This window comes from Gossypium raimondii, chromosome 6 (assembly GCF_025698545.1).
Source record: "Gossypium raimondii isolate GPD5lz chromosome 6, ASM2569854v1, whole genome shotgun sequence".
In the NCBI taxonomy this organism is placed as follows: domain Eukaryota; kingdom Viridiplantae; phylum Streptophyta; class Magnoliopsida; order Malvales; family Malvaceae; genus Gossypium; species Gossypium raimondii.
Genome location: NC_068570.1, coordinates 4,854,613 through 4,868,415, shown reverse-complemented (window position 1 = coordinate 4,868,415; position 13,803 = coordinate 4,854,613). Strand labels below are relative to the sequence as shown.

General features: G+C 32.3%; 1 protein-coding gene across 1 annotated transcript; it reads left to right on the top strand.

Annotated features, from left to right (window-relative positions):
• Positions 1-2,469: 2,469 nt before the first annotated feature.
• On the top strand, positions 2,470-5,974 carry LOC105774251 (auxin response factor 17). The gene is made up of 3 exons (XM_012596671.2): positions 2,470-3,606; positions 4,480-5,237; positions 5,894-5,974. The coding sequence occupies exons 1-2, from the start codon at positions 2,593-2,595 to the stop codon at positions 5,194-5,196; spliced, it is 1,731 nt and encodes a 576-aa protein (XP_012452125.1). The 5' UTR covers positions 2,470-2,592; the 3' UTR covers positions 5,197-5,237; positions 5,894-5,974.
• Positions 5,975-13,803: the final 7,829 nt, after the last annotated feature.

Here is a 13,803-nt window from a genome sequence, read left to right as displayed (position 1 = left end):
GATATCCGTCTTCGTTGAGAGGTGACGCCCAAATACTCACACATTTCATTTACCGTGTTGGGAGTGCACCATCACCTTAGAAGATGTTGCATTGCAACTCGAGCTCCAAGTTGACGGTGCTATAGTCATGGGTTCAAGTAAAGTGATCAAACCTGCAGTTGCTTGGACGATTGTTAGGTGATGGTGCTGGTGAGTTTACTAGTTTGAAAAACAATGTTTTGTTTGCACCGACAATTGTTTTCTTCCTATATATATTAACATTAATTTTTTAATCGACATGAATTTAGGGATAAGAATGGGGAGAAAAAGTTTGATTTAATCCGAACTTTTAAAATGTTTGAATGAGATAATTCTGAGATAAAAATAACGATTTTGTTTCTTATTGCTTTTTATTGAAGCTAATGCTTTTCAACTCAAAACTAAAAACAGTTCTTTAACGACATTTCCTTTTCTAATTTTTATTTATAATCGAATATATTTTTGTGTAATATTTATATTAGGTACGTACTTATTTTTTATTGAAATAAATTTCAAATATACGAAATTAAATTTATAATGAGTTCTAATTAAATTTATAGATAGTTAATATTAATTATTTGCAAATATTTATATTGCATATATTGAAATATTAATAAACTGTTTTTATATTTTTATAAATTTGAACATTATTTAGATATATGTATATTTTCTTCACAATTTCATATTCAAATTGAGCATTGTATTTCTTAAATTTTATAGCAATAGTGAACATTAAAATTTTGAACCACAAATTGACTCTAAAAATATAATTTTAATATAAAAGTATTGAACTTTTTTATATGTCTAAATAACATAATTAGAAAACATATGCGTGCTTATTTATTAAATTAAATATGTAAATAATATTAAATTTAATATTAATTCAATCAACACTATTATTTATATTAGATTTTATTATATGCAATATGGGTGAACAAAATATAAAATAATTATATTTATAAAATAAATCAATAAATGATTATTAGTTGAGTAATAAGAGTTTTCTATATGAAATTATTGATCATATGTTTAATTTGTAAATAATGTTTTTAAGTTTTTTATTTAAAGATTATATAAAAGTAAGAAAAGATGAAAGTATTCTTATAATAATATTAATAATCCTCTAAAGTAAGGGTGTTTTAGTAATTGAGTTAGTGTCGATTTAACTCGTGACATCAACTCAGTCACATACTTTATTAAAACGTGTGTGTATATATATATAGATGGTGGCATGGGTGTAATCTCTATATACAAATTTTATAATAGTTTTGTTTAAAAATATAAAATACAAAATTGTAATTTTAACCGAGTTGGTGTGTGGTTAACTTGTACACCAACTCAATCAATGGTTTAAATAATAGTATGAAACAAAATTAATGTGGGTGAAACAAGGTGCATTATTTTTGTTAATCAAAACTTATGTAAGAATTATATAAGTGATTGATTTCATCTAATTGAGTTCAATCATGAAAAAAACCTTTGAAATTTTAATTCAAATTAATATTATTTTGAAATTAAAATTTTATATTTATGTATATAACTTAAATCTAAAATTTGAAATTTAAGTTCTCATAAGCAACTTTAGAATAATAATTCATAAGAAATAAAAATAATAGAAATATAAACATTTATTTTATAAATTGTAAAAATAAAATAAAATATTTAAATTAGCTTCAATCATATTCAACCATTTTCTTATCAATTCAACCTTTTTTTTTTTTTTAATTTAAAGCTATTGATTGAACTAGCCGAATCACTATTTTCAATTCAATTGTCTAATCCAATTTGATTCTAACAATTATGATTTCAATGAACTCCTAATACAATTGACAAAAGCGAAAGCCTCAGACCTTGAGTGCCCGAGCTTGAGTTATACCTTAGGTAACTCATATGTAAGCTGTCTAGATTTACTTTAGTTTAAATCCCTACGAGTCCTATCTAAAGTTATTTTAGTTTAGGTAAGTTATATCTTATTTGTGCTTTGTAAGATAAATTTTATTTATTGGTAATTATTTTTTGTATGATTTATTGGTAATGGTTTGGATGTATTTTTAGGGGTGAAATTGTATATTTTTACGAGTAATTTCATGATCTTTATAATTTTACGAGATTAAATCAAATTTTATTATTTTAAGAAGATAAATTATAAATTTACTATTATTACTTTAAAATTTTATAAATTATAAAAAAAACCAAACAAAAAATTTTTCCATTAGCCCAACCAATCAAAATTTAATAAGAAAATGAACCAAACTCTACAATCTAAACCAGTTTTCGCTCTTAATTTGTCTTTATAAATTAATTTACTTTATAATTTGAAAATATAAAGAAAGCGAGTGTAGAACACGCGCAGGATTAGACGAGTGAGGTAGAGGCGAGGCTGTTAAGTTGGTCGTGGGCTAAAACTGTAAATTTCTAACCAACCAAACGAAGGCCTTTTTCTCCTGACGCTAACAGAATTTTGCCTTCTGCCTGTTTCTCCGACCCCGTCTCTCTCTTTCCCCGATTCTGCCCTTTTTCAACATATCCTGCTTTCTTGTTTCCTTTTTTTTTCTGTAAACCCTAAGCTGACCGATGCCGCCTCCACGGCCGCCGGCTGCGGAGGTTCGCCACGTCGATTTAAGGATCTGGCGAGCTTGCGCTGGCTCTTCCGTTCAAATCCCCACTGTTAACTCTATTGTTTACTACTTCCCTCAAGGACACGTGGAACAATCTTGCGGTTCGACTCCGTTACTCTCTTCTCTCGTGCTCTCTAGGCCTCTCATCCCTTGCGTTGTCTCCGACGTTCATTGCCTCGCCGATCCCAGAACTGATGAAGTCTTCATCAAACTCTTCCTCGTCCCTGTCGAGCCTTCTAGACTACCCAATCAATTTCTAGACGTTAATGGTGAAGTTGAAGATCCTGATAAGATCGTGTCCTTCGCCAAGATTTTAACGCCGTCCGATGCCAACAATGGCGGCGGATTCTCCGTCCCCCGGTTTTGTGCTGACTCTATTTTCCCGCCTCTTGACTACAATGCTGACCCGCCTGTTCAGACTCTCACCGTCACCGACATTCGCGGCGGGGTTTGGGAGTTCCGCCACATTTACAGAGGAACGCCGCGTCGGCATCTGCTCACTACGGGATGGAACAAATTTGTTAATCAAAAGAAGCTCATCGCCGGCGATTCTGTTGTCTTCATGAGGGACTGTAATGGGAAAATGTTTATTGGAGTCCGTCGGGCTTTGAAGAGAGGAGAAGGCGGTGGGGATTCCAGGAGGTGGAGAGAGCCAACTGGTGGAGGAGCAACGAAAGGGGACGGAAGGGGGAGGATGACGGCGGAGGTGGTTGTGGAAGTGGCGGAGAGGGCCGCGAAGGGGTTGCCATTCGAGGTTGTGTACTATCCTCGGCCCGGTTGGACAGATTTCGTGGTGAGAGCGGAGTTGGTGGAGGCTGGACTCAATATATACTGGGCTGGTGGGACCAGAGTGAAGATGGCAGTTGAAACAGAGGATTCCTCGAGAATGACGTGCTTTCAAGGGACGGTTATTTCTGGTGCTTTGTCGGATTCCGGCCCCTGGATTGGCTCTCCTTGGCGAATGCTTCTGGTAAAATTGCCTTGGACTCAGTTGTTTTAAATGTGGTAGTTAGATTGATTGCATTTTGCTGATAACTTCGACATGCTTATTTAGAACAAGCTCTGATGGTAGATTTGATGGGGTGGAGGAACTAAGGTTGGAATAAGATTACACAGTTATAGGCTTATAGCGGCAGGCAGCATTATACTTGGTCTATATCAATTTTTGTATATTTTCACTTTTAAGTAGTGTCCTTACTGGGGATTCTCAATCTTGAGTTTGTCTCCGTAGGAAGTTTGCCAAGGTTGGGGTGGTGCAATTCAGAGTTTAGTAATTGATTTAGATTGGGAATGGTTTGCATAATTTTCATTATTTACGGGTTGTGTTTGATGGCTTGTTATGCAGTGGTTTCTCATCCGGAGTAACATGGTATGTATTTGTGTTGATGTTTGATTGTGCTTGAATCTAAAATTCTGTTACTTATATATTTGTTAAAAGAATAAAGTGCTTATGTATTCAGTTTTGAGCCACTTGCTATGTTAACTTCAACTCCCATCAATTGGGTAAATTTTAAATTTGATGCTTATTGAAATGTATCTTGTGATACTCTCATCTTAGTAGGGAACAAGTGAACTTTTAGTGCTTCTATAGAGGTCTTGTTTCATCTGCACCTTATCTGTGTGTTTGTGACTGGTAATAATGGCGGAGTAGTTTCTTCTATGTTTTATGTTTTCTCATTTTAGAGGTCGCATTTTAGGGGTTGGGTTAGTGCTAGGATGTGGATTATTTAATCTTACATTTAAGTTTTTGAGAGGTATTAAGTGTTTTTCCATTTTTTTACATATAAAGTATCTTCATCTTTACCCTTGCTGACTCATGATTTCATTATCTTTATATCATTAGGTTGCATGGGATGAACCTGATCTCCAGAATGTAAGGAGAGTGAACCCATGGCAAGTTGAAATTGCTACTTCCTTACCGCTTCAGTCTTCATTTCCCTTGGCGAAGAAGTCCAAGTTTTCTCAGGAATCTGGGCTGGCTGATGCAGAAGGAGAAATAATGTTCCCTATGACAGGGTTAACCAATTCAACAATGAGGTACATGAATCCATCACTGTTGAATTACAATTCTTTTCCTGCTGGCATGCAGGGAGCCAGGCAAAATCATTTTCACGTGCAAGGTTTAACCAACCATGTGAGTGAGAATACCCCAATGATGTCCACTGATGCTTCATCTAGCAACTATTGGGTGCCCAAGTTAAAGAGGATATCCACTGAGCTTAACATTGGCAGTTCACAGTCTGACAACTTGTCCCCAGATAGCCAGAGCAGCATGGTATCCTTTGGCACAGAATTTACTGAAAATGCAGGCTGCAACTTGAGCAAAGTAGGTGTTAATTCGTTTCAACTGTTTGGCAAGACGATTCATATGAAGGAGCCTGGTGGAAGCATGTTTGGTAATGTTGGTAGCATGGAAGATGATAGTGGTAAAAGATATGATGAAGCTGTGAGAGAAAAGAACTCGTTAGATCTTTCATCCACTAACGACTATTCAAAGCTGCATGACAGGATAGATGTCAAAAGTGAGAGTGCTTCAGCTTTCAAAGGCTTTTCTTTGTGAATGAATCCAAGTCCACATCAAGCAGATGAGTAACTGTTTAGGTATGGTTTCTCTGATTGAATTTCACGAACCATTCAACTATCTTAAGTGTGTTGTTTTTACTGTCCAAGTTACAGCAATTGCTTTGCCTTTTTTGTAATATTTGTGATCTTATATGATTTGCTTTCCATTTGTGTGGCAAGGACATTATAAATCTTTATCTGTTGGGCATCCTGTTCCTTTGGAAATGCTCTATTTTGTGCTATTGTGTTTGTGGATCGTGCTCTTAGGTGGTTATACATTTTAAATTCTTCGCCATGTTTTAAATCATGCATTTGAAAGGCTCATACCCGCTTCTTCTCTAACACAAAACTGGAATACATAATAGTTCTCAGTTTTTTTGGGCCTCTGCTGACTGCGAGTGTCAAATCAAATAATTCCCTTATATTCCAAAAGATGTGTTGGCCATTATTTGTGTTTAGCAGTATGTGGAGCAGTAAAACCAGGCTTCGATTGGAGTCCTGAAAATAATCCAAAAGTCACCCCAAATGCATGATTTGTGGGTAAGGGTCTATTAAAAAACTAACTCGGGGTCTGTTCGGCATAAGACAGTGGTATTATGATGCTTTGATTCGTGGGTTTATATCTTTTTGTCATGTTTACAACTTGCTTGCCTGAGTTGCGCTGCTGCCCTTACTGGTAGTGATTTATTTTGCAGGTAATTTAGGGTGGCAGTACATGGTCAGTAGTAGATGGGTGGAGACACTTTGACTGATATATATATATATATATATATATATAAGAAAATTGTAGACATATATGGCGTTTCAGAACAGTAGAGATTTGCATTTTGATTGAGTTTGGATTGTGAAGTGGAGATGATCTAGTGAGCTCATAATAATCCAAATTCCACATGCTTGTTCGGCCGTTTTATTATTTGACCCCTTATTAGGCAGTGATATGATACAAAACTCCTTTTTCTTTAAAGAAAATTACATTTTAAATTGTGATTTTGGCCATATTCATCAAATATTGATTTTCCTCTTCTACAAATCACATCATCTTGCAAATATATATGCACAAACTTTTAGGTTACGTTTTTAAAAAAATTCAAAAACATGTTTCATAAGTATAAATAAAATTTGTTTTAGTAGTGAAAAATGTTTGATAATTATAATGAAAATATGAGAAATAAAATAATTTTTTGCATATTAATTAGAGTATTAGATTTAATATTTAAAATCTCTTGAAAAAGATTTAAACCAGAATCATATCATTTAAAGTTTAGTGAAAATAATGAAAACAATCTTTTATTCTTTTTGAGTTTTAACATTTTTCATTTTTCAATAATAGGAAGGCGAAAATGGCATTTATTTTTTGAAACCAAATGAAATTTTTGTTCTAGGTTGAAATTACTAAAATCTCTTTCAAACTGCTATCAATATTTAAAATTGCCAGTAATGGTTAGCTGCTGTTAGAGGTGTTTATGGGTTAAGATGGATTGAGCTTAATTATTATATTTGTCTAAGCTCAACCCAATTTAAAATATGAGTCTAAAATTGTTTTAAAGCCTGTTTATTTTTGTAAATGGTTTTCCATTCTCATTTAAGTCCACCCATATATTTTAAAATTTTTAAATTTAATATTTACAAATTTTATATATTTTTATTTATTAAAATTTATATATATAGGCATCTTAACTTTAATATTTATATTATAATTTTTTATATTACTATATATTTAGTTTTTTTTGTCCAAATTCATTTCCGAATTTAATAGTTTTGCCCAAATACTCTTTAATTTTGGGTGGACTTTCGAGCTTGAACAAATAGTCTAACCCACAACCAACCCACGACGAACTTGAAAGAACTCTATCTTAACCTATTCAAACCTAAATCCCAACCTTAGAATCATGTTTAAGAACTCTTAAACTCTCAAAATCCATCAAAATTTAAGCTCACCCATTTTCTCTCTCTAAACCATCTTAAACTCTCAATAATTATAAAACTCAATACTCAATCAAACTTAAAATCCTATCTTCTCAACATGAATCCAACTCAAGAACACCAAATAAAAACCAAATCAAAACTTTGGGAAAATGAAGAAAAATAAAATAAAAATAAATTTTCAATGGTTTAAAATCATATATTAGAGGCTAAAATACCAATAAATGCCATTTTTTTTTAAATTATGGAAATAGGCTGAATTTTTTAATATAGGAAGCAATCTCATATTGTCTAGGAACAAGCTGCAAACTTATTCATGAGTCTCCTACATTGCTTAAGAAAATAAGAGAAATGAGACTTTTGGTCTATATAAATACATGTTTTGTAAGTTTTATTTCCATATTAATAGCTGGCACAAAAAAAAAGGTCCTACTTTTAGTGTTGATGTGACAAAAAGTGTTTCTAGTTAAAAGTATTTTCTGTCAATAAAATTGATCCTACTTTTTTCTGTCAATAAAATTAGTCCTACTTTTAGTGTTGATGTGACAAAAAGTGTTTCTAGTTGAAAGTGTTTTCTGTCAATATGTTAAAAATGCATTCAGTTGGAAGCGTTTTACCAAAATCGGTCCATTCTCATAAATATTCAAATTTTTTATCTATTTTTATAATTTAAAAAAGCTGGCATTTATTGGTATTTTAGCCCATGTTAGAAAACACTTTGCCTTGCGGGAAAATAAATATTGGATCAAGAAATCTCAAAACTCAACTTCCACCTCTTAGCTCCCATACTAGCATGAAACACAAAGAAAAGAAAATGTTGATATCTTGATTTCCAAATCTTGTTTAACAAAAGATTTTAATGGAAAACGAAGTTACTAATCTGAACTAAAGATTAACAAGAAGAGTTGAAAGAAAATTGTGAGAATATTTTTGATAGTTTTTGGAGTAACAATCGTGAGAATGAGGATTTGGCATTTTCAAAATGGTCAATTTGCCTAGATGGGCTTGGACAGTTCTCCAAATAAGGACCTCTCCTTACCCAAATGCTATTTCTAATAATCACACATTGATGCCACTAATTTATTAATTTTACAATTTAATCCATAGACCTTAATTTCGAAGCTCTTGCGCTAATCAGTTATTAATGACCACCTACTAAGTAATAAACACTAAATCCCCTGCCAAATAACTTGGTTTAAATAATCCGACCCAAAACCAAACATCTCAAAATTTGGGGTGTTGCAATAAGTAATAAAAAGTTACATACCAATTATGTGTGTTCATGTCCTGATTTTGAGACAATGGCGGATTTCCTTTATAGAGCTACTCAAATAGTAAGTGAAATTAAGAGAGATCAAGGAAAATTGCATAAAGATTTCTTTAAGGATATGTCTGGGTGAGAGATTTATAGGAGGCATTTGTAGTTCGGTTTGCAATGCCAATATTGGATCTGAAAAAGGAAATATACGTTTTTTTTTTAACAATCTCATTATAGGTTCTGATCATATTTGCTCTTTTTGACATAATGCCTAAAACTACCCATAGTTTCTCCCCAACTCATAAATAGGAGAATAATGCATTTCAGTACACTCAAACCCACGTCCTCCTGCACTAATCGAACTAAGACTTGATCGATCAAAAAGGAAAAAAGAAAATATAAGGTGAGTTGCTTTGTGCATTGAAAATGTAATTGGGGTGAGTTTGAAAGTTATTAGGATGAGATCGGTTGAATCTGGTTTTTTGGATTTTTTTTCGAATTGTCTATCATATTTCAGTTTGATTTTCAATTTTTTATATTGCTTTTTTTTTGTGATTTTTGGACTTATTTTTTTAAAAAAAGGGTTCTATTTTATAACATTTGAATATTATTAAGTAACGTTTCAAAGTTTTTATTATAAATATTTCTAAAATATATATTTCAAGTAAATAAAAATAATGAAGAAATTTATATGATTTAAAAAATTAAATAGAAAGTTGTTTTATTATTTTAAATATAAAACATTTATTTTTACCTCATAAAATATTAAAATTAATTATAAATTAAATAAAAAATAAAATTTAATTTGATAAGATAATCAAATTTTAAATACATCCATTCAAATCGATTTTCGATTTTCTTGTTCCAACCCTAAAATTTGGGTTAACTAAATATATTATATATTTATATTAAAAAATTTAAACTAAATAATCAAATGGTTTTATTTTATTTTTTGTAATTTCATTAGCCAATAATTGAGAACTTAAATTACTATAATTGACTTTGAAATAAAAAATACCAAATGGAATAAAGTAAATAGAATGAAGGTTAAGATAGGCAATTGAAATGGTGGGTGGTGTCTGCTGTGGACACTTACTGGAATAAGCCAAACACTAACTTCGTAAGTACCATAACTTTGTCTCTGCATAAACTTGAAGTAGTTACTGTTGTTGTTGTTGTTTTTTTTTTTTTTTAAATTATTGTAAATGTGTGGTTTCAGTAGTGGGTGTAACGAGGGAAAAAATGTGTAAATTTGGAAAACAAACAAAATAAATAAGGTAAATACCCCCACACTTCTAATAATATGTAGTTCAGGTTCGATTCTCGTTCTGGGTATGGAACAGTTTTAAAATTCGTGACCAATATTTACTTCTTAATGAATTTGTAGAATGCGAATAATTAATTACTGGGCTCGCTCATCTGAAAAATAGAGAAATATGGATGATCCATGGTAATGATAATTTGTTGGCTATTTTACTCATCTGACCCAAAAAATTAATATTTACAAAAATAACTCTGGTTCAAAAACATTCACCAAAATAACTTGAAATGAACAGTAAAATTGGGTTATGGGAACCAGATGGCCGGCACCACTATTTTTTATTAAAAAAATAATTTTTGGAGTTTTGGACACTAGAGGTTGGCACTCATGTATTTAAAAAAATATATTTAGGGTGCTGACATACTGATGGCCGACACCCCTTTATTTGATTAAAAAAATTACACCATGTTTGGTTTGGTGTATTGGCATGTATTGGCTATGCCAATACACCCCTAATCGGTGGGCCCTACCTAATCCCTCTCTAATCCGCCGTTTGGTTCAATGTATTGCTAATACGCGTGTAATCCATTACTTCCCTAATCGGTGAAAACCACTGATTTCTATTCCCCCTCTTTTGCCCAGATTAGGTACCGCTTCAGCAAACCCTCCCTGTTTTACCCTCCCCGATCCCCTTTGTTTCTCTTCTATTCCTTCTACTTTCATCCGATTTGCTTCCTTGTTTCTTTGCTTTTCTTTTCTACCGATTTGCTCCCAGTTTATTTTCTTTTCTTTTCTGCCGATTTGCTCCCCCCGTTTCTTTTTGGTTTTCAGATTAAAAGAATCAGGCCACGTTTGGTTGGCACCCTCTTTATTCTTGGGAGAATATCAATGCCTTTGTTTGGTTGGTTCCCTCAAATACGTAATAGGGATTCAGTGCTGAATGCTTTGAATGGCCATTCCGACCATGGCCGAATAGAAATAAAGAAAATTCTTCCCAAAATCTCGTTCACACTTTCTCTGCAAATGCGTTTAAAGTTGCTTCTTTTATCACAGCATTACACTTTCAGGTTAGCAGATTTTTCTTTTCAAGTTTAATTTCATTTGGTTTCTGTTCTTGCAATAATCAAATTTTGTTTAGAAGGGTTTTCGGTGATGGGTTTTCTTTAAATTTTTCTAAAAATATAAGCTACAACTCAACTCCCAAGTCTCTGTCTTCCGGGGGAGATAATGTTTCGTTCTCTTATGGGAAACCTATGGACTAGAATTGAATTGCTTGGAGTCAATCGTAATCACCATATCGATCTCTTCCTCTTAATCCTTGTTTTGCTGCTGGAGAGGACAAAAATAAACTAATTAATGGAGGAGATAACTCAAAATTTGATGAATTTATATTGTTTGTAATACTCACGCATATCTCTTTTGCAATATTTGTCATTCTTTAAGTTAGAGTTTTATTCCCAAATTTCTTACTCATAATCACTTAGTCTTCATTATTGTATTTTACAGTATTTCAGATTTGTTTCAGGTTTGGAGATAAGGTGCAACAGATGAAAATTTATTAAGAAATATACGTTATAGTGTTTTGGAGCAGACAAGTTGATGTCCAGACACTAGAGGGTCAAATGGAAACAGAAGTTATGGTAGCGGCAGTATAGACGGCTCCGTCAGGTATAAATGGAGTTGAAAATAGATATAGATGTATCTGCATCCTCTTCCAAGTACAAGATGTCTCCAATTCCCTATTATTGTAATATAAATTCAACTAGTTTAGGTGGATCTACAATTTATTGGGGCATTACTTGTTGGCATTTCTTTGCGTTTATCACATTTATTGGTGTCAAAATACAATATGCTGAAGTGTGTCATCTATTACTCTGTTCGAAGTAATAACCTCTAATTTGAAATGGTTGTGTCAGTTCTTCTAGTGTTCATGTATCAGGGTTGGGTGACCTAAACATGCCATACTTCTTGCAACTTGCTGTCAAGTGCGATTACAATTAGGTCTCCTTTCCAATTTTGTTGTGACATTGGAACCTCTACATGTCTTGCTCATCTTTTTGTTCTGCCAATGATCTGGTATTCTTTTTGGCATTACCATCTAACATTATATATCCCTTCCTATTGTTGTATTGGAGCTATTACTTGTTGTGATGCATGGTGCATTCTCCTCCCACTGCAACACACATGCAGATGCACTTGTTCTTTCTCACTTCCATTTTCCTGTTCACTGTCTGTTACATTGTATTTCTAAGCATTTGTCTTGTTGATTTGTTATTTTCTACTGGTTGCTATTGTGACATATGTTTAGCTTCTTTCGATGGCATTGCAAAGGAACTTATATTGTTTCGATGGCACATATATTTTATTAATTATTGGATAGGTGGAGTATTCATGTGTTTATACCAGTATTTTTGCAAAAACATACAACCATGACAGTATTTCATGTATGTGTCAACAAAGACATACTTGATCCAACTTACAATAGAATTCTAGTAATGATAACAATAAACTATCCACCAAATGAATTTTACAACTTTAACCTTAGAAAAAAGGGCATTATGTGCTATATAACAACAACATAAACTCCATTACTTTTCGTTTTCATGATCTCGTAAATGGCATAAAATCCGAACTTAATGGCATAAAACAATAGAACTACGTTCTATTAGTAGAAAGTAGATTATAAAAGAACATTCTACATACCAACAGCAAAATCACCCCAAAAGAACTCATATATTTCTCTCCCAACGCCCCAAAGAAATATTTGTTATAACTCTCATTGACAACATCAATAAGCATATGCGCTTTGAGAGTAATTATTGTTTAGGTTGGGTTTGAAGTTCTTTTACTTGACTATTTTGTGTTTATTCGGATTTCTTTTAATGGTAATTGTTTATTTATCGCAAGCGAGTGTCGATATGTTATATTGATTCTTATTTAGGGTGGAGAGTTGAAGCTTTGAAACTTAAATGAATTAGCTTTTCCTTGAGCAGACACCATGAAAGGCCATCTTATAACTGGAGTATGATGTTCACAAGCTCATGCACCTAGAGGAACCGACTTAAATTTTCCTTTCACACGATTGGCGCTCAAAGAAGACTAATTATGGGAACTAGCAACAACTTGTTCGCTACAAAAAATAATTCAAAGATGAGGTAATTATAACCGATTGGTGGAAATGCATATATGTGAAAAATGAAAATCTTCATATCAAGCGTATTCAGTTTTCTTGTTGACCATTCCTGATTGCTCACCGCTCAAAAATTCAAACCATTTTATTGGTTTTCACTTACTTGCACTGCAAATTCACCACTCTTGTTGAACATGAAGAGGGTGGTCGACGACAAAATTTCTTGCACTCGATAATTGCCTTCCGTATGCAAGTTCTTGTAGGTATCTAACATAAGTTTTGACCATTTCGTTTAGGTTCTTTCTTTTGGTCTTTGCTGGAAGCTAATTAATGAATTCGGCTTTCTCGATCTTTTAGATTGTTGATATTTAATATGATCCGAGGACCTTATGAGGTTCAATACGATGAAGAATGGCTGGCAATAACACAGAAATTGAACTGTCTTTCCTTTGACCTTCTGACGTGGAGACTTTGGGTGTGTGTATACATGGCATTTTTGTTTGGCCATGCCACTCATCTCGCTCGCTCTCTCTTGGATGGTTTTTACAAGAACTAGTGAGCCGACAACTGCTGTTCTAATATGTAGGAGAACACAGCTCTGACATGCAAAAAATCGATGTTCAAACTTTTTGATGTTGTAAAACTATATAACATATGGATTATGATGTAGAATTTCATTTTCATCTAACATTTTCTTAATATAAGTTAATTATGTTTATGCAGAATATAATTCTCAAGTTATATTTTGATTTTAGTAAATTCATATAAGAACATTTTATTATTAAGAATTTTATGAAATTATATATCATTATTAAATTATATTTAATATTAATTATTTTAAATTGTATAAATTCATATAAGAAAAATTATTATCAATAATTTTATGAAATTATATATTATTATTAAATTATATGTAATAATAACTATTTTAAATTATACAAATTCATATAAGATAATTTATTAGTTATAATTATTTTAAATTTTATTAAATCATATATTTTAATTAAAATATATTTAATATTAATCATTCCAA